The sequence below is a fragment of the Leucoraja erinacea genome, chromosome 32 (assembly GCF_028641065.1).
Source record: "Leucoraja erinacea ecotype New England chromosome 32, Leri_hhj_1, whole genome shotgun sequence".
Classification (NCBI taxonomy): Eukaryota; Metazoa; Chordata; class Chondrichthyes; order Rajiformes; family Rajidae; genus Leucoraja; species Leucoraja erinaceus.
This window is the reverse complement of record NC_073408.1, coordinates 19,561,782-19,583,455: the sequence shown is the minus strand read 5'-3', so window position 1 is coordinate 19,583,455 and position 21,674 is coordinate 19,561,782. Positions and strand designations below refer to the sequence as shown.

Sequence of the window (21,674 nt, the reverse complement as noted above, 5' to 3'; positions counted from 1 at the left end):
CTGACTATTGAAAATTTTCCTCATCTCCTTTCGAAAGATACGTCCTTTCATTTTGTGGTTACGACCTCTGGTCCTAGACTCTCCCACCAGTGGAAGCATCCTCTCTGCAATGCCATTTAGATACGGCAGCCAGGAATCAAGGCTTGAATGTGACATTTTTTGCAATCCGAAAAAAATATATAAAATAAATATTTGAGACTGCGGAATGTGAATCTGCAATAAACCTTTATTGATATTTGTCACAGTTTCTTGTCAATTCTCCCTAAATTAGGAGAATCATTAAATCTAAATTACTGACACCTGCATGCCCCAAAATGATGGCTAAACCATTGAAATATTAATCTGAAACAAAATGTTCTATCCAGGTACCAAATCAAGACCAGGTTGTGTTTGATTAGTGGTCAGTCCGTACTACAGGAATCTAAGCAATATAAGGGCTTCTCATTTTCTAAAGCAAGCATTAAACTTGGATGACATCAAATCCACTCACACAGTTCCATTGCATGACAATGGGGATTGGGATTATATGAGGGAGGGAATGAAATTCATATCAACATTCATATCAACATTTCTGACAGACCACACCTCTATGATGCAATCAGCATGTAAATAGATTTTAAATAAATGACACTGATAAATCTCATTTACTGAGATAATCATTCACTGGCTGGGACAGAGAACATAAGAGTATAGGAACAGGTATGGTTCATTCAGCTTCTCAAGTCTGTTTTGTCATTTATTTACTATATGTCTAAACTTTATCTGAACTCCATTTATCCACAGTGGTAAAGACCGCCTTCTGTAAAGTCTGAACAAATATCTAAAATGTTCAAGCTTTCTAATGACCTAACCTTAAAACTGACTTCTGCTTCCATTTAAAAGTTGCAGCCATAGGAAATGTCAGGTGAAAATAACATGTCATCTGGTCCATATACATTCACGATCTGCTGTTCGAGAAATAAAAATTTAAACCAACATATTGATTTGTTATTCAGAGCTAACAGCATCCAGATGAGGCACACGAGAGGTGCCTCTGAAAAATGAAAGAATAATGGAGATGTGAAATAAAAAGATAAAATGCTGGAAACACCCAGCAGGTCAGACAGCATCTGTGGAAAGAGAGACCGAAGAAGGGTCCTGACTCAAAATGTCACCAATTTATGTTCTCCAGAGATGTTGCCTGACCCCTTGAGTTACTTCAGCACTTTGTGTCCTTTTTTGGTAAACCCGCATCAGCGTTTGGTAAGCCAACACAGTTCCTTGTGTCCACAAGAGAGAAACAAGTTTGTATCGGTAACAGAGAAGATGGGGCAATGGCGAGAGCAAAAGGAACTTCCATGTTAGGGTGGGACTGGATGACTTAATCTGATTTTAAGTGCCCTTTAACTGTAACAAAGCTCGTCCAGTCTCACCCTCTTGGTGAAACTCATTTGGTCCACCCATCTCCTACCTCCACCCTCTCAGCCACCTGAACTAATGTTTTTCTCTTTGTGTAGGAAGCAACTGCTGGTTTAAACCGGAGATAGACACAAAAAGCTGGAGTAACTCAGCGGGTCAGACAGCATTTCTGGCGAAAAGGAATAGGTGAAGTTTCAGGTTGAGACCCTTCTTCAGTCTGGGAGTCAGGAGAAATGGAAAAGAGAGATAGAGAAGAAAAGCGTGAAAGATATGCAGCAAAGTAGCGATGATATTAGCTGTGTGCTAATAATAGAGAATGAGTACAGACAACGAGACTCAATTCTCCTTCCCAATTCTAGTGAAGGGTCTTGACCTGAAAAAGATAAGTAGTAACAAAGAACTGCAGAATATGGTTTATACCAAAGATGGAGATTGTAAGGAAATGATAGGGGAAGAATAAGGAGTAAAATATCAAGTCCTGAGTTCTGCACTGGTCTCAGGACAAGGATCCTGGATCTCCAGGTCTGGGAATCACAGAGGCCAGCTTGGAATGGAAGGGACAGGTTGGAATCTGTGGAAGGTTGGTATTCGTAGATGACATAGGGCTAGCCTGAACACCAGTGAAATATTTTTTCTGTATAACGGAAACACCAGTGAGACTGTGACAGTAGGAGGGGGAATGCATGATGGTGTAAATCATTGTTAAAGTTACAGTTATAAGCTGATTTTGGAGAATTCATCATTGGAAACTGGTAAGAGAAGAAGCATCTTCTTGTTCACCGTGACTGCTGTTCAATAAAGAAGGATATTTAGGAAGAATATCAGCAATGTTTAGTTTGAGTTCAGTACAGAGTTTACCTGGAGTTGTGGGACTGCATTATAGTCTTTCATCTCACTGACCATATTATCTGTGGAAACTATGTTTTTAGAAATTAGTAGATCCCAGATAATTTATGACAACAGCTAGTGCTGAAATTAAAAATTATTTGGCTAAAGTTGTATCCAATGAATTCCATTTCCTGATTGTCTCTTCCCTGTCCCTGAGGTGCTGAAATACAGGTCATTTACTAGCAGCGCTCCAGCACCTCACCAAAATGGACGTTTTCCGTGTGGGTCTAGACCATGGTAGAAGACTATTGTAGCTGCAGGAAGCATCTCAGGCAAGCTGAATTCCCACATGAACATGATGTGAAGATGCATGCACTTTATTTGATCAGGGATATTTATTAGGTGTAACCAATAACAGTTCACCAGAAATCATTTTTAATGCATACTCTTGGTTTTCATATAGTATAGAATAATCAATGGGATATGTCACTAAAGCCTGAAGTGTAAAAATGATCTTGTTTTTGACTGGGTTGAGTCCAACTCTGGAGTAACCAAACACAACCATCACAACATTGCCCGAGCCATCGCTTGTTTTCTAGTACACTGATCATTTATTGATTTTCTTTAGATTAACCTTTCTCTTTGAAATCTCTCGTAACAACTTGCCTTAAAGAACAAGCCCATAGCTGAATTGTCTGACCTCAGAGGTCACCTCAGGGTTGGGAATGAATTATATTAGCTTCCGGAGAACAGAACGTCATAGCGGCCTCCGCAGTTTGAGTGTAGTTTGAGTGTAGTTTATAGTGTTTTTTTTAACTGGGTATGTGTGGGGGGGCATCTTTTAAAATATTTTCCCTGTATGGAGGACCCGACCTTTTCTCTGTCGGGTCTCCGTTGTCGTTGGGGCCTAGCAGCGTGGAGCGGCCTCCAACCGGAACCGGGCTCCAGCCTACGGACCTACCATCGCGGAGCTGGCCGAGTTCGGAACGGGAGGAGCGGTGGTGGTGTGCTGCTGCGACCCGACCTCGGAGATTCGGAGGCTCCAGCCGCCGGCCCGGTGGAAGGTGACACCGGGAGCCCGCGGGTCCCTGGTGGGAGACCGCTTTTCGAAGCTTCCGCAACGGCGACTTCTCCCGCCCGAGTTGCGGGGTTGAGGATGACCCGATGCAGGGCCTTACATCTCCTGGCGCGGCTTTAAATGGCCACGGGACATGCTGGCGCCCGCCGGGGGCTCCAACACCAAGACCCGGTGGAGGGCCTTACATCGCCCGGCGCGTCTTTAATGGCTGCGGGACTTATTTACCATCGCCCGCCGGGGGCTTTGACTTTGACATCGGGAGGAGAATGGGGAGTGCAGGGGAGAGATAAGACTTTGCCTTCCATCACAGTGAGGAGGAGACTCGCTGTGATGGATGTTTGTGTAAATTGTGTTGTGTCTTGGTTCTTCTACTTGTGTGTATGACTGCAGAAACCAAATTTCGTTTGAACCTCAATGAGGTTCAAATAACAACAAATAAATTGTATCATTATATTGTATCAAGATATGCAATTGCCACTAATGACTGAAGTGATGGCTCAGGTCCTTGAAAGAGTGTCGCTATCCAAGTTAGGCTATAATCAATTACTTTGCCGACTGGAAAATAGATAAATACTTGCACATTGACCATTCTGCAAGCATGGACATATGTGCTGAAGATGGCATCAAATCAGATGGTATCAAAGCAAATCAATACATGTCCATATGCATCTTTTTGTGGGGTAAAACTCGCTCCCCATTCCCACATACAACCTAAGGACACAGTGGCTAATTATTGTGTCGTCAGCTAACATCTGTCAGATCAGAATAGAACATCAGTACTGGCATCATTTTCATATAGGTGGATCAGGGTCACATCTGGTGGAATATGTACCTAATATAAGAGGTGATGCCACTTTAGAACAGGGTTTATGAAAGCTGTCTGCAGAGAAACAGCAATCATTTCCTACCTGTGTGCTTATACACCTTTAGTTCCTGCTGCCTTATTACCCAGTGGGTTGTTAAGGAATTCACATGAGAAATAATTCAATTTAGATTTAGAAAATGTAATATTGCATAATTATGCCTTTAAATGTAAATTGCATCTCAAGCACACAATGTCCCAAACTGAGCAATTCCACTGCCTACCCAAAACAAAACAGCCACTGTTTGAGATGAAGGTAGACAAAAATGCTGGAGAAACTCAGCCGGTGAGGTAGCATCTGTGGAGCAAAGGAAATAGGCAACGTTTCGTGACGAGATGTCGGGTCGAGACATAGATGGGTCTCGACCCGAAACGTCGCCTATTTCCTTCGCTCCACAGATGCTGCCTCACCCGCTGAATTTCTCCAGCATTTTTGTCTACCTTCGATTTTCCAGCATCTGCAATTCCTTCTTAAACTGTTTACGATGAGGTTCATTGGTGGGTATTTTTAATACATTTGATACCAGGAGGTCACACTGGTGGGAGCAAAGGCTTAAATATTGTACATTAGTTAAGACAAAGTTACCAGCATTACATATACAGTCAGATAAAGCAATTGTTAGGGGTGTGGGGGCAGAATCTTGGATGTGTTCCAGGCTTTGATATTGATATTTCTGCACCTACAATATATTTTATGTCTGTGACGGAAGATACAAAATCTTTTAAGCATTACTTTTCTTCCATATTAGCTTCATCTTGCTCTATGATCATATGGACTTCTGTTGGCTGAACAACACAGTTGCCACTTCCACGGTGTCCTGGCGAGCTGGGGGATCTGCTTGGTGACTTCTGCAGTCTGGTAGAGCCAGGAGATCGGACAGGAGATCTGCCATATCGCCTGGGTGACTGCCCACCTGCTCTTGAGGATCTTGTTGGAGATGTGGAGGGAACGATGAATTCCGCTTGATCCGATGCATTCTTGGCATCGATGTGGGAGTCTTCCTCAGCTTCTGGAGAATCCTGGAAAAGACAACGGCCAAATTAGATAATGTTATCAGGGTGCATTATAGTTGGGTTTGGCAACAGCTCTGCCCAAGACTGCAAGAAATTGCAGACCAGTTCATCACACAAACTAGTTTCCCCACATCAACTCCATCTACACTTCGCGATGCATCGAGGAAGCAACCAACACAATCAAGGATAATTCACTACATAGTCATTCTCTCTTCTCCACTCTCCCATTGAGCAGATGATACAACAGCTTGAAAGCAAGTGCCACCAGATTCAAGAGCAACTTATTTGCGGCTGATATCAAACTCTCATATACGAGAATTTTCCAGACGACTGAACAGGGTGCAATTCCGATCTCCCAACCTAACTCACTGTGGCCTTTGTATTTGTTTTAGCAGCACTTTATCTGTAACAGTAATGCTCTAATGCTGTTACACTAGATTCTGCACTCTAGAGTTTTTCTCCAAGTGTTACCTGTGGTCCTTGCTTAGGGGTTAATTGTGCACCGGTATAGTCAAGTTGGACTGGTTTGAATGCACTGGGGTTTTTCATTATATCTTGATATTGACAATAGCTATCACTACCTATACCTATAATCATTAATTTAATCATTCTTCCAGAGCTTCTGTAAATTAGCTAGGCTGACCCTTTCACGGCATATTGAATGTGTCCTGCCTCAAAGACGAAAGGTATTTAGTTTAGTATAGGCACATGTATCAAGGTATAATGCAAAGCTTATCATTGAGTTCTATCCAATGAAATCAGATAATTCTCTACATAAATATAATCAAGCCAAACTCGTACAAAAGTTAGAGCAAAGTGAAGAATATCGTTTCTCAGCATTGTAGTGTAACAGCTCCTGAGAAAAAGGCCAATGCACACAATAAGGTAGAATGGAAAATCAGGATTATACCCCTGCTAATGGAAGAATCATTCAGATGTTTGATAACAGAGAGGAAGAAGCTGTTCCAGAATCTGGAGATTCAAGCTCTATATGTTCTGCCCGATGGGAGTGGGGAGATGGAGGAATGAGAAAGAACCTTGATTATGTTGACCGCTTTCCCGAGGCAGCGTGAAGTGTAGATAGTGTCAGTGGTGGGGAGTCTGGTTTGTGTGATGGACTGGGCTACATCCACAACTACTTGCAATTTCTTTCGGTCTTGGGCAGAGCTGTTGCCAAACCAAGTGGCGATACAACCCGGGGTAATGCTTTCTGTAGTGCGTTTGTAGAAATTTCTGACCAGACAGATGGTGAAACATGTGATGAAATGCACTGGGGAGGTCAAGAGTCAACAGTCATGAGTGTTTAATTGGCATATGTACAGACAATAGAACAACAAATCCAACTTGCTGCAATTTAACAGCCTCATAAACGCAATACACACAGGTAAATAAATAATAACCAAAACCACAATCTAAAAGGGCAAGGGAATATATATATATATATATATATATATAGTAATTCAAAGGATAATGAGAGTTGTAAAGGAACAAAGAGACATTGGGGTTCATAGAGATTTAAAGGCAGCAGGTCTGGACAATAAGATGATTACAAAGAATAATGGGATGGATTTATTAGCAAAGGCTTAGAATGAGTGAGCAAACAGATTATAGTGACATTGTATACAATATGAGTTAGATCATGGTTGGGTGTTGAGTTCTGGTCATCACATTGCAGGAAAGAGGTGATTGCACTGGAGAAGATGCAGAGAAGATTAAAAAGAAACATAGTTAGCCGAGAGGAGCCAAAGGGGAAAGTTAATGTCGGTGGATATGATTATGAAGTGCAAAGACAGAGAAAACAGGAAGGACCTATGGACCACAACCTAGAGGGTTTAAAGGATTAGAGCAGTGGTTCCCAACGTGGGGCTAACGCCCCACAGGAGGGCAATTTGATTTTTAAGGGGGGCAATTGAGCGCGACTGTGGAGGTCTGGGTCCAAATTTTCGATTGTTATTTTTTAGGATTTTCCATCAGGTAAACATATGTAGTTTATGTTTCAGATGTTATTTTGAGTAAATAATTTTTTGGGGGTAAAAAAGGTCTTTATTGTGTAGTTATTACATAATCACCGCGCCATCGCTCTTCATGCACGTCGCACGAAGCGCGCGAGGTCATGGGAGTTCACTTTTTAAATGATAAGAATTATATATCACCACATGGGGGGGGGGGGGGGTCATCAGGATTTTAGAGGTGATTAGGTGGGGCGTGGCCAAAAAAAGTTTGAGAACCACTGGATTAGAGGGAAGATGAGCAAAATATAAAGGTAGATAAGGCATAAATCTTTTCTCATCTTTAACCATGGATATGGATGTGCATATTATGAGTTGTGACTTTCAGCATTATGAACCTGGTGTGAAAGATGGAATAATGCTGGGTGGCTCTTTTATTTTAAACTAGCTGTGTATAAGTTTTCGATAATTCAGTGAAAACATCAATTATATTTTTAATGCATATTCTTTTTTTCTAAAGCTGTGTTATTTGCAGGTGTTTCTAAATGCAGCGAGTTTATTACAGTTCTGCAGTTCCTGATGTGTCACTGAGCAGTTGAAATACTTGCAGCACTAGAGACAAGGCGCTGCCTCTTTTACCTTTTCTTTGATGACATATAATCCCTTGCGGCTCCTTCGCTCACGTTTGTGTTCTGCTCCTTTTGGTAGCAGCGCTACTGAGAAAAGAATAGGATAAAATCATTAACAGGGTGCTGCTAACTAACAGTCATTAGCAAGGTGCTGCTAACTAGTTTGAGATCCAATATTCGCTCTCCATGAATTCCATAACTCTTGGTATCCCCTGAAAGAGGTCTCATTTCTTTTCTTAAGGTTCATGTGGACCTCATTCATGCAGTTGCCCAGCCACCAAACTGTGATCAAACACGTTCCTCATTTTTCCAGTCAACATTGCTGTTTCTGGTAATTTTCTCTTCATTTACGTTTTTGGTATTATATCACTAATCAGCCAATAAAGATTAAACTAATTTTCCCACGGTTATACAGGTGAGCCCTTTAGGAGGTTACTATTGTACTGGCCATTATCTTTCTCAACAGTCCCGAAAGTATATAATGTTATGTACAAGAAAAATCCACTAATGGGTCACTATCTGTTAAAGATCTTCTTTATTTCCCTTTCGATTCATATACTTTCACAGAAGAACAAAATTGTTTTCAATGTTCTAACTTTACTTTGTTTTGTAATACTCTACTCCTAACACTAGATGACAGCTGTGCCTTTTAAAACTGGAATCAAGCACATCAAGATGAGAGGGAATTTGGAAAGAAATTGAGGACTAAATTCGATAGGTCTCAAAATTGCACATTAGGTAAAAGATAAGAGTGGATAGGCCACATAAATACTTGCTGATATGCACACCAATATAATGTGGTGTTTACTGGCTACAGGTGACCAGCAACTCAAACCTGGCCTGCAATTTACAATGGGCTGTAGTAGATGTAGGCAAAATTTCATCGGAAACACCCCTCATTTTTCAGGAAGCATAGCTTTGGGGATGACACAGTGACCCAGCTGGTAGAGTTGCTGCCTCACAAGCACCAGAGACCCGGGTTCGATCCAGACCTCGGACCTCGGATGCAGAGTTTGTGCATTCTCCCTGTTACCGGATGGGTTTTCACCAGGTATAACAGTTCTTCGGTAGGAAAGAACTGCAGATGCTGGTTTACACTGAAGACTGACACCAAATGCTAGAGTAACTCAGCGGGAAAGGCAGTATCTCTGGATAGAAGGAATGGGTGATGTTTCGGGTCGAGCCCTTCTTCAGACTGAGAGTCAGGGAAGAGATAAGGAAGGGTAAGGTGCGAAAACGATACATCACTTAAGGTGTTTCACACCTTACCCTTCCTTATCTCTGTGTCTCTCTCTCCCCTGACAGTCTGAAGAAGGGCCTCGACTGGACGAGTTTGTCACTGGCAGACTGGACTGAAGGGAGATCTATATGTTGCCTACTCCTCCCCCTCCTACTCTGCATCTGCTTGTCAAACAGCTTGGGCCTCTGATAACATGGGTTACATGAGGATCATGACACCTGTTCTGCTTGGTATTACACACTCCTCCAAAGGAGTCTTGGCAGTCATATACAGTCGGACAGCACGGAAACAGTCCCTTAGGCCCAACCAGTCCATGCGACCAAGATGCCTCATCTACACTAGTCCCACCTGCCCGTATTTGGCCCATATCCCTCAAAAGAAAAAAAATAATCTGCTCAGTAGGAGACTGCATCAATGTTTCTCATCCTTCCCACCAACCTTGCCATGTCAAAAAACAGAGGAATACGCTGCATGAGACACTGTACCTTCACGTTTGGCTTGATCTTCAGTCTGCTCTGCAAGACTTTGTGATCCCTCCTTTTCTCCCTTTTCCTTTATTTCTAAAGAAAACAAGATAAACAGTGAGACTTGAACTAGACAGTCTTTCATGTTGATTTTATGGACTTTCTGGTGAGTAGTTGCTTGTGTGGTTTTCACAATCTTAACAAAAAGCAAATCAATGAAGGAATTAAACGGGCTAGGCAGCATCCGTGGAAGGAAATGGATGGCGGACATTTTGACCCAGGACCCTTCTGCAGACCCGACCTGAAATGTCATCTGTCTATTTCCTTCCACATATGATCTGCTGAATTTCTCCAGCATGTTGAATGAAAATCAAATTGTTGGAGAAATGCCTCTCATATTTCCATTTCACAATTTCAGGTTGTCCTATAAAATATTTCATAACTAATGAAAGTGGTTTAAGAATAGACATCATTGTGATGTTGGAAGTATCAGCCAATATGCCTTAAACAATCTTCAAACAGTGAAGATTAACAAACAGATTATCTAGTTATTATATCAATACTGTTTGAGGTGAGAAGCACACACTGTCATGTGGGACTGGCTCCATACAACCGAACAGGTGAGCTAATGCAGGCAAATGAGATTAGCATATGCAAGCATTGTGGTTGGCATGGATGAGGTAGTTGAAAAGCCATTTCTGTGTTGTATGTTTCCTTGATTCTAGCAAGTGTGAGGTGTTTAATTTTGGATGGTCAAATGTAAGGGGAAAGTATACAGTTAATGGCACGACCCTTAATAGCACTGATATTCAGAGGGAATTTGGGGTCCAAGTCCACAGATTCCTGAAAGTAGCAACAGACGTAATGTTGATGGAGTGGTGAAGAAGGCGTATGGTATGCTTGCCTTCATTGTTCAGGGCATTGAATATACGAGTCAGGAAGCCATGTTGCAGATTTATAAAGCTTCAGTTTGGCTGCATTTGGAGTATTGTGCGTGGTCCTGGTCGACCCATTACGGGAAGGATGTGGTGGCTTTGGAGACCCTGCAGAAGAGGTTTACCAGAATGCTGGCTGGATTAGAACGTTTTAGATATAAACAAAGTGCCAGACAAACTTGGATTGTTTTCCCTGGATGGTTGGAGGTTGAATGGAGACCTGATCGAAGTATAAAATTAAGAGAGGCATAACTTTAAAGTAAGAGGGAGAAAGTTTAAAGGGAATGGGTGGAGCAAGTTTTTTTTAGAGAGTGGTGGGTGTTAGTGAACATGTTGAGGTAATGCAATAAATATGGCTTTTTGCTTCAAGATTCTGAAATGAATTCCTCTACCATCAGTGTAAAATTTGAATTCAAGCTACCAATTCAGTAACTTAATCAGTACCCAGTTGCACTTCCAGTAATGAATCATTCTGTAAACAAATAAGCAGGCATAGAAAACATAGAAGTATGAATCGCAAATAGATCTTACTTTTTTGATGGCTTCCAGCAAGCACACACAGTAACCAAGGTAACCAGAATGAAAATTCCACCTGTACTCAGGATAATGTACAAAGAGCTCCGCTCTGTCAGAAACACAAACACGTCATCATTTGTACTTCACGTTTCTGAATTATAATTGAAACCATTTTAACCACTAATAGAAAAACATTTACTCACAGAAGAGGACATTTGGCCCATTCTGCCTGATCTGTTTCGCAAAAATACTATTTATTTTGTATCACTTATTTTGTATCACGAGGTCATGGATATGAAAGGTTTAGAAGGATATGGGCCAAATGTGGGCAGGTGGGACTAGTGTAGATAGAGAACATTACTCGGCATGGGCAAGTTGGGCAAAAGGGCCTGTTTTCACGCTGTATGACTATTTAAAATTTTCAGATTTATATCTATTTCCGTTGGAAATGCTTTCAAGTTTCAGAATACAGCATTATTCCTTGCTGCCACTCCAAGTTCTAACAATTCATTGCGTTACAATAAAATTCTTCCCTTTGTCATGCTAGTTACCTAAATTTCCAAGGAGTGTGGGGTTGATCTGAGCAGGGTCTTTCCAATTACTCCAGCATAATTCAGCCAGTGGTCTCAACTTGTGAAGGGCACATCCAGCAGAGGAAATGTAAAGGGTCTGTCCCACTTGGGCGCCATTGCGCATCATTTACACAACATAATTTACGTGTCATGATGCACGTGATGTGCACGTGATGCGCACATGGCGTGTGATGAAGCATGGTGGCGTAGGCAGTGACGCGCGGTCGCTCCAGGATTTTGGGATTCACAAAATCTTCGCACGCCACCTGTGTGTGTGCAAATGACGCCCAAGCGGGACAGGCCCTTTAGATGCCAAAGAACAATAGTCAAAAATAAATCTTTGAAAGGGAATTGAATCATCTTCTTTTGTAATTTAGCCCCTTTTTTATTTATAGGGCCAGCTAAGAGAATCTGGGACCCTTGCTCCACTCAATCATTCAGCACCTGCCTTCTGGATCTACTGTGTGGCTATAATGCGAGCACAGCTCGAAGCTTCCAAAGACCCGGGGAGGCCCATGTCACCTTTTCCACAAATTGGCAATGCTAAATGCTGCATGCTCCGTTTTAAGAGGAATAGTCTTACAAAGTGTCCCTGTTATCCGCAAAATCTTTTCTATGATTCTTCCCACTTTCCACATTATTCACCATCGATCCTCAGTGTCCCTCTAAATACTGCTTTTGTACTTACTGTACACGGTCAGTTTGACCGGCGTGCTTCGAGAGTTGCTGATGGGGTTCTCCACTGTACAGCTGTAAATGTCATCATCAGTTACGCGGACCTGTGAGATGGTCAGTGTTTTCTGATCACTGGACAAAGAGAGCCTCTCGTCGCTTTCTAGGGGGTTCCCTCCTTTCAGCCATGTATATATTGGTTTTGTTCCATTTTCATGCGAACAGTTTAATGTTACGTATTCACTCAGTTCCAATACTGTGGAGGATGATAAGACCACCACGGGCTTCGACACGGGGACTGGATAATCCAAGGCAGAAAACAGACAATGGGCACAAGGCTGTAAAACATCGAGTGTCCCATACAACAATAACAACTTGCAATTATATAACTTGTATGAAGTCAAATATAGACTCAGAGCCAGAAATTGAGACAAATTGGTACTTGGGGGTGTGGGGGAATGACGGATGGTGTCAATGAAAGGTCACTTGCACAAGAGTGATGGGTGAATGGGACTTAGTGGATACTGGCAGCAGACTTTTGGACAGCTCAGAGGGTGGAAGCAGAGATGCTAGCCAAGTAAATAGTCTGCACAATTCAAGTAGGTTATGCTCTGTCAATAGAGTGAATGCCATTCAAACAAAAGGTTTAGCTTTTATCCAAACTAATCTGGAGTCAGACATGAATTTGATTATATTTAACTAGACATCTTTTTCTTCGCTTCACCTATTAGTTTCAGGGAGTTAAAAAGAGGAGAGAGTAAGAGGTGGGTCCAGTTGGCAAACTTAATAATTCAGGTCCCAATGTCCCTCGGCTCCCAGTGTTGACCTCTTCTCCCATCTCCAACATTCCCCCTCCTCTTGGACTCCTCCTTTTTTTTTTTTTTTTTTTTTTTTAAATTTAATTTTTATTAGAAGTACGGTAAATTACAATCCTACACAACACATATATCTTAATACATTTTTTGTACCGCTTCATTTTTTTTGAGCTTTAAGAAAAAGGTAGAAGTAAGGAAAGTAAAGAAAGTGCAAGAGAGTCGTGCAGTGCAAGAGTGTTGGGAAAAGAAAGCCCCTTAGGAAAGACTTAGAGAAGGAAGTAAAGTGAGAAAATAGACCCTAGAAAAGAAAGAGAGATAAAATAGAAACAATCGCTCTATTATAACATTAAACTCCGCAGATGGCCTTCTACCCTCACTGGACCTTTTTATTTCCAACTGCCGGCACAACATCAACTGTCTTCACTTCTCCACACCCCTCACTTACCGACTCTGAAAAAAGTTCCCGACCCAAATCATTACCTATCCATGTTCTCCAGAGATGCTGCCTGACCCGCTGAGTTACTCCAGCACTTTGTGTCCTAATATTTCAGGAGCACAATTGGTTTCTTTGTTGAGGTACTACTGCTAGTAAATATGAAGTATGGACACAATTTGGTCTTTTTGCTGTCACATTATATGAAAATCTTTCTCGCATATTTGGTCTCCAATTCTCTCAGAAACCATTCCATTCAACTGATTCTTCTTCCCTTCAGGAAGTATAATTAGAGCACCCGGTTCATTGTGACTAGGCGACACTGCACTGTCTGGTGCTGGACTGGGTCAGCCTGACCAGGACCATACGAAGTCTTGCTCTGCAGAGTCTTATAGACTTCAATCTAAGAAATGGTCGGATGCATTAAAATTATTTAGAGTGTTGCTGGATTTAAACTGGGCCACATCAGACCCAATCTTCATCTACGTGTAAATGAAAATTGTTCTTCCTTCCTATCTCATGTGATCAATCCTGACAAATCTGAATCAGGACAGAATTGGCAGTAAAATCTATTCTCCTCTGAAGCTGTACATTTGTTGAAGCTCAGGAGTCTGGAGTGTAGAGTCTGAAGAAGGGTCCTGACCCAAAGCGTTACTCATCATCTTCCTCCAGAGATGCTGCCTGACCCGCTGAGTTACTCCAGCACATCTGTGTCTATATTTGTGGAAGCTCATTACCCTCTAAGCTCATACATTAAGAATGGGTATTGGGTCATGGTCTCAGGTACCCGTAAAACTGTAATCAGTACAAAGTCAGTGCCTTTGTGAGAACAGAGAGATAAAACTGGAGGGGAAATGCAAAACAATGTTCTAAGGTGGGAGGCAAAGAATAATACGTTTGATATAATTGTTTGGTAATTTAGAGGCAAGGAATAATACTTTGTACTATTGTTCAGATAGTTAGAGGCAAAGAATAATACTAGTATTAGAACTGTTCAGGTAGTCTGCCATCAACTTACTATCAACAGTTAAATTGAGTGTTTGTGCTGCAGTGGGGGCATCGTCCGTGATTGCAATCTCAACTTCATACATTCCTTCGTCGGTTAGCTGCAGGTTGTGGATCAGCAGAGACCCATTGCGGAAGATGACAATACGATCCTTGTACTCAGGTCGCAGCTTGCCCAGGATGCGAGTACCATAGGACTGGACCAAAGGGATGGGCTTGTCCCTCTTCAGCTGCCACTGGATGACGGGAGTCTCCGAGCTGCTGGTTGTGTACTGTATAGAAAGCAAGACCGAACTTCCCGCCACACCATGGGTAATGTAGGCTTGTGTCGTTATGTTCACTCCCTCTGCTGCTGCTGAAAACAATCATAAAATGCAAAATTCAGTCTGAGGAATGATCCTGACATTGTCCATTTCCTCCACAGATGTTGCCTGATCTGTTTAGTTCTTACAACACTTTGTGTTTTTAATAAAATGCAAACGATAAGAAAGCAAAATTAGAAGTTGGATTGGATAATTCCGCTTATGATTTTAAAGTTTGCAATCCCTCTTCCAAACCATCTTTCATTAATCTGGTATACAATTCATTTGAATAGTGATCTGGTTCAGCAGAAAACCACCCATTGCAAAGTCAAAGAATGTAAAATTCAGCAAGATTGGACAGTCACAGACATCATTAGCTCAGGCGATCTTCCGTCCACAGGGGTGATCGCTAGGTGGTACGGACTCGGTGGGCCGAAGGATGTGTTTACGCGCTGTATCTCTAAAGTCTATCTCTAAAGTTGCAGCTATCAACCATATAACCTTCCTCCACCACACTGCCTGTTTCTGTCAACTGCCCAAAATCTACAAGCAGCACTGAATTGACAGATCAAATTTTTCAGCCTGTTCTTTTCTCAGTGATCAACATTTTTAACATGATTCCACCTTTGCCCCCATGGTCCAATCACTGCACACTTACATTCATAATATCCCTGATGGTTTATATTGGCTACTGAGGAACGAGAGGCGAGGAGAGGGCTGGATAATGTTTTCAAAGGTAGGAAAATATTGAAGAAGTGAGTTTTAATGGGGAGTTTGCAAAAGTCAGAAGTGTGATCTGTGCAATATGGTCCAAGAGTGAGTGCACTCTTATCCAAATATATACACTCATGTCATATGTGGTGTCCACAAGGTGTCAGAGGTTATGTGGGGAAGGCAGGAGAATGGGGTTAGGAGGGAGAGAGATCGATCAGCCATGATTGAATGGCAGAGTAGACCTGATGGGCCAAATGGCACAGCAATAGGGTTGCTGCCTTACAGCAAAATGCAGCGCCAGAGACTCGGGTTCGATCCCGACTACGGGTGCTGTCTGTATGGAGTTTGTACGTGCTCCCCGTGATCTGCGTGGGTTTTCTCCGATAACTTTGGTTTCCTCCCACACTCCAAAGCCATACAGGTTTGAAGGTTAATTGGCTTATTTAATTGGCTTGATAAAAAGTGTAAAATTGTCCAAGTTGGCGATATGCAGAGTACTGTCCTGCCGATTACAAAATTCAGAAGGTTCAGAAGGTTCATTCCTTATTACCGTATGACCTTATCACTTGGCGTTTTTATTTATTAAGATAATTTGGTTTGGACTGATTAGGTTAATATAGCAGATTCCATTGAATGTATCACGTAAAATATATATATATATTCCATCCCAGTAAAACGCGGAGTTTGTGAGCTTCTGATTGCTAAGTAACTGTGGACAAAGGAATCATTTCCGTGTTTCCTTTCCTTGGGCTCATTTCCTATCCTTGGCTGCAATTAAAGAGCAGCTCTGTGAAAAGTGGTGTTTTTGTATAGTGGAAAGTGTTGGAAGCAGTTCAGTGAGCATGGAAATGGTCAGGACAACATCTCCCAGGGTCGAAATGTTCCACAAGCTAACTGTGGGTCTTTTACAATTCTGTCTCATTAATTGTCTGAAAAATGCAAGGTAGGTCAAGAGCTTAACAGTTACATTGTGCAGTCGAAACCTATTAGCAGTTCACTCTGGTAAAATTTCAATAATTCACAGTCCAGCTTTTCAGAAATCCTAATGGGTTGGCCAGGTAACATTTGCTGTGCATCCTTTCAACTTGCTTAAGTGGAAGGAAGTGCAGGAACTGGGGCTCCTGTCACGGCATTCCCTTTCAACTCACTGGGTCTCCAGTTCCAATGCTCCCTTTCCACTCTCTGAAACCTTGTTTCTTGCATTCCCTTTCCACACACTGAGGCCCCAAATCCTGCACTCCCTTTAAATGTACTAGTTTACAGGAACATTAATCATAATACCATATAACATCTAGAAAAAGATAATCTAAAACTGCTGATAAAAAAATAAAAATCTGTGAGACCAGATACCACCAAAATCCCAAGAGTGGCGGAAATTGGAGGTTTAACATACAAACACTCTTTATCCTGTGTCATATCCCAAACATATTCACAGCTTAAATAGTGATAATGGAACAAATAATGAAACCATACCACATTCAACATCATTAATTGCTTTACTGAAGCTTTGCAATTATACTAAACCATTCCAATATGTTAATTTAATTTTCTTTTCTTGAATTTATTTGAATGGTAACATTATTTTTGACGCGCTCAGTGGTGAGAAATTTTGTGATCAACGAAAATGTCAAAACTCGGATAAACTGCATGGTCAGCGGGTGTTGGAGAGCCGGGACTGCGGGAGGGATGGGAGCAGAACCAGCGGCCGGAACAGATGCGGGGAGCTGGGACGGATGAGTGTTTGCCGGGGCCGGCGTGTCGCCGCTCACTGCAGCTCTGGCCAAAGATATGCTATAGGATCTTTGGCTCTGACCATGGAGCACTCCGGACAGTGCATGTCCCGGGCGTCGGAGGCGTTGCGCCGCTGCCGCTGCCGCGAGAGTCTCTGTGCCGAAGGGACAGACTCCCAAAGGGAGGTGGAGAGAGAGAGAGGGGAAGGAGACAGCGAGACAGTGGGGGGAGGGGGGAGAGGCGAGGAGAGAGAGGGGAGAAACAGGGCGGGGGGGGGGGGTGAATGGAGAAAGAGAAGAGGGGGGAGAGAGAGGGGTGAGAGGGAAGAAAGGGAAGAGAGAGAGAGGGGTGGAGAGGGAGGAGGGTAGGAGAGAATGGGAGAGAAAGGAAAGAGAGGGGGAAGAGAGAAACAGGGGAAAGAGAGAGATGGGGGCAAAGAAAAAGAGATAGAGACAGAGGAGAAAGAGAGGGGAGAGAGGACAAGGGGAATCGTGAGGTAGGAGGGATAAATGGGGAAGAGAAGAGGAGAGAGGGGGGAAGAGAGAGAGGTGAGAGGAGAGACAGAGAGAGAGGGGGAGTGTGTGGAGAGGGAGAGAGAGGGGGAGATAGTGGGTATTTTCTATGGTGCTTTTCTAATTTAGGGATTGCCAACCTGATGAGAGGTTTTGAAATAATTTCTCTACAAATTCAATTTAGGGCATATCTTTTAATGGCTTTAAATGGGTTCCATATGTTATCTATGACTCCTCCCTAGTTAATAGAGAAGCATGATTAGGTTTACATGTTACAATATATCCCAATGGCAACTGTATTTATACGAACAAGATAAACTGTCTCTTTCAATATCTTAGTCAGCACAAAGACGTTTACAGGACTTTATCCTGCGCTAAACGTTATTCCCTTTAACCTGTATAGCACACAACAAAAAAGCTATTCATTGTACCCCGATACACATGACAATAAACCTAACTAAACTAAACTTACCCTGAGAAGAACACAATGTCAATTGGTTATTTAAGCACAATGGGGATATCAGATATAAAATAAATTGGCAAAATTGAAATCATGAAAAAAGAGAATATGAATTTATGCGTTGCCTTCCAGGAGTTGAACACACCAATTAAAACTTTTTGAAGAAGTTTCACTATCATAAGGTACCCAGCTCTCAATGCATACACAATAATGTACTACATGCAGCAATAAGAACATGACCAAATTTCGTTTCAGTGATGCTAAAGTATAAATAATGGGCGTGAGACCATTCTGGGCTCTTCCTCACCAAGTGCTCTGAAATAGTTTTTGTTCATCTGACAGAGCAGAACAGCACTTGGTTCATCTTCGTATCTAAAAGGCAGCAAAATGCTGCCGTGCACTGAAGAGATGTCTAAAAGGTACAGGTCAAGACCCAGGATAGTACTCTCATCCACAAAATCTGGCTCAGAAATAAAGATGCTTCCATAGGAGCCAAGGTTCACTTAATCTCATTAATTTTGTATTACTAAAAGTCTGATCTTGACCACTTCCTGTTGTTCTGTATATTGATTTTAGAAAAAACGCTGCAACTTACGGCTGTGATTTTTGGCCATCTTACTCAGTCCCCCTCTGCTGCGCAGAATTTTCCCCATTGAGGAAAAATAAAAGAGTTAATAATGTTTAAAAAATGTTGAGATTCTCTCTCCTGAAGGCCACACCCCTTCCTAAGGGACTATACAACCCGGAAGTGTTGCCTCATTCAGTTTCTGCAAGATGGGGGAGCGAGAGGGTCACGTCTCTCAGCATGAGCTGTGAATAACACTGAACACATGTCTACTAAACTGTGAGTGGTTTTACTGACCTGTCAGTGCCCTTAATGTGGTTTGAAAATATAGTTTGGAAATGCTAAAGCTGTGTTGCCTTTTGTTTGGAAATGCTAAAGCTGTGTTGCCTTTGGATTGGAAATGCTAAAGCTGTGTCGCCTAATTGAAGTTGCGCTGCCTAATTAAAGTTGCCTTGCCTAATTAAAGTTGCCTTACCTAATTAAAGTTTGCCTAATTAAAGTTGCCTTGCCTTCTATATAATTAAAAGTCTAATCTTGACCACTTCCTGTTTGTGCTTTATATTGATTTTAGTAAAACGCTACCACGTACGGCTGTAATTTTTGGCCATCTTACTCAGAGACCCCTCCGCTCGTCAGGTGCCGAGGATTTTTCCCATCGATGAAAAATAAGAGTTATTAGTGTTTAAAAAATGTTGAGATTCTCTCTCCTGACAATCACTCCATGAAGGCCATGCCCCTTTTGGTAGGAGGGGGGAGGGACTATAAAACCCAGAAGTGTGGGCATGGCTCAATCTCTGCAAGATGGAGGAGGGAGAGATCACGACTCACTGTTTTTAGTGGGCCTGCACCCTGTTTGAAATGGTATGAAACTGCACTTGAATTCGGTGGCCTTGCACCCTGCTTGAATCGGTAAGAAACTGCACTTGAATTTGGTGGCCTTGCACCCTGCTTGAAATGGAATTTCAAAGAATCGCCGTGAGTCAACTGCCAGCCCACCAGCCGTGAGTGAGTGAGCTTCCAGCACAACAGGCTTGAGTGACTGAGCCGCCAGCCCAAGAATCCATTAGGCCCACAATGTCCATACTAGTCTCTTCAGCCAGCCCACAACACTCATACTATCGCTCCAGAAAGCCCCCCCCCCCCCCCCCCCCCCCCCCCCCCACTTGCCACCAATATTGGAATTGGTGAAGAGGTGGAATATTGCGTTGGGGGACCAGCCCTCCCATGTGAACATGGGACCCAATGGGTCCCACTTAGTCTAGTTTTTAATATGAAAATCCAGATGCGAGTCGATTTTCTGATTGGATTATATGCTGGGTGGATGCACCCGAGTCTTTTCCCAAGGGAAGTGGAATTAAACACCAGAGGACATAGGTTTAAGGTGAGAAGGACAAGATTTAATATGAACCTGAGTGGCAACTTTTTCACAGAAGTTGGTTGGTAATTGGAACAAGCTGCCAGAGGAGGTAGAAGAGGTCAGTACTAAAACAGCATTTAAAAGGAGTGCATGGATAGGAAATGTTATAGGCCAAATTCAGACAGTAGCTTAGAGTTGCTTAGATGAGGCATTTTGTTTGGCCTCGACGAGTTGGGCCTAAGGGCTGTTTCTGTGGTGTATATCTCCATGACACTATGCTGGAAGTTGCAGTCGACCTTTTATTAACTTCTTCGGATGGAAAATAAAAACGTTGAATTTACTTCTATCTTTAATTGAAACTTTCAGTCCCTCAGTGATGGCATGCATTGTAATCAATGGTACGAAGCTCTTCAACATCAAAGCCACTCAGAAGTCTTGTGATAGTTCTCAACAGCTCGACTGTTGTTTGACGAATAATAATTCAGATGCAAAGTTATGTTTAGCAGAAAGACCAATCAAATTCCTCAGTAAATCTCTTGTTCACCATAGATAAAGGCTTTAAAGATGAACAATGAATGTTCTAGGCTCCAATGTGGCAAAATCATTTTATTTTCAGAAGTAAAATTTCCTGCTTCTTCTATAATCTATTTGCTCCAATGTGCTAACATAACACAGGAAAATTGGTCACCTGGTCCCTCAAACCTGCTCTGCAATAAAAAATGACCATGGCCGATCCTCTCTGTGCCAGTTGCCTCAACCCCTCTCTGTGCCAGTTGCTCAACCCCTCTCTGTGCCAGTTGCCCATAACCCTCAATTTCTCGAACCTTTCAAATAGTTCTCTGCCTCCACTTTAAATATTTCTAATGATTCTCCCTCCACAAGGACAGGACAGAAAATTCCAAAGATTTACTACCTTGTGAGAGAAAACTATTTTTGCAACTTAATTTAAAATGACTGGCCCATTATCTTATACGTATCTATTGAGAACATGTCAATGTCTACCTGTCAAGCCTCCTTGGATTCTTCTAAGGTCACCACTCATTCTTCAAAACTTGAGGAATAGAGGCGCAAACTGTCTATCCTCTATGTAGTCTTGTTACAGGTTTGGGTTATTGTCACGTGTAATGGAAAGTAATGTACAACATTTAGTTTAAGAGAAAGTCCAATTAAGTTTGATTAAAAATCGTTGAAAGGTCTCCAATGAGGTAGACGGGAGGGCAGGAATGCACTGTAGCTGGCGAGAGGACCATTCAGTTGCCTGATCACAGCTGGGTAGAAATTATCCCTGAATCTGCAGGTATGCATTTCCAAACTGAGCCTCTTGCTTTTAAGGGAAGAGGGAGTACCCGGGGTGAGACAGGTCTTTGATTATGCCGGCGGCCTAACCAAGGCAATGTGTATTGAAAATGTCACATCTCCAATGTAAAATCAATCCCTAATTCTCTACACATTACACCTAAAACCTTAGCATCAACAACTTTGAAAGGCTAATTCCAACACATGTCCAAAAGAGGTAAAATCTCAGAGTACAACTGAGATTTTGATCATCAACTTCACATAAAAGTAACACAGGCCAAATCTTGCTGTTTCCCAAAAGACTGCCAAAAAACTCAGGCTAGCCCT

At 42.2% G+C, this 21,674-nt stretch overlaps 1 protein-coding gene across 1 annotated transcript in view; it reads right to left on the bottom strand.

The window, feature by feature from the left end:
• Positions 1-3,056: 3,056 nt before the first annotated feature.
• The window catches only part of LOC129712423 (hepatocyte cell adhesion molecule-like), a 35,969-nt gene continuing 17,351 nt past the window's right edge, over positions 3,057-21,674 (bottom strand). The window contains 7 exon segments of the mRNA XM_055660846.1: positions 3,057-5,186; positions 7,769-7,845; positions 9,484-9,547; positions 9,549-9,558; positions 10,929-11,022; positions 12,174-12,455; positions 14,424-14,765. Of these exon segments, the coding sequence (XP_055516821.1) occupies positions 4,896-5,186; positions 7,769-7,845; positions 9,484-9,547; positions 9,549-9,558; positions 10,929-11,022; positions 12,174-12,455; positions 14,424-14,765 (1,160 nt within the window). The 3' untranslated portion in view covers positions 3,057-4,895.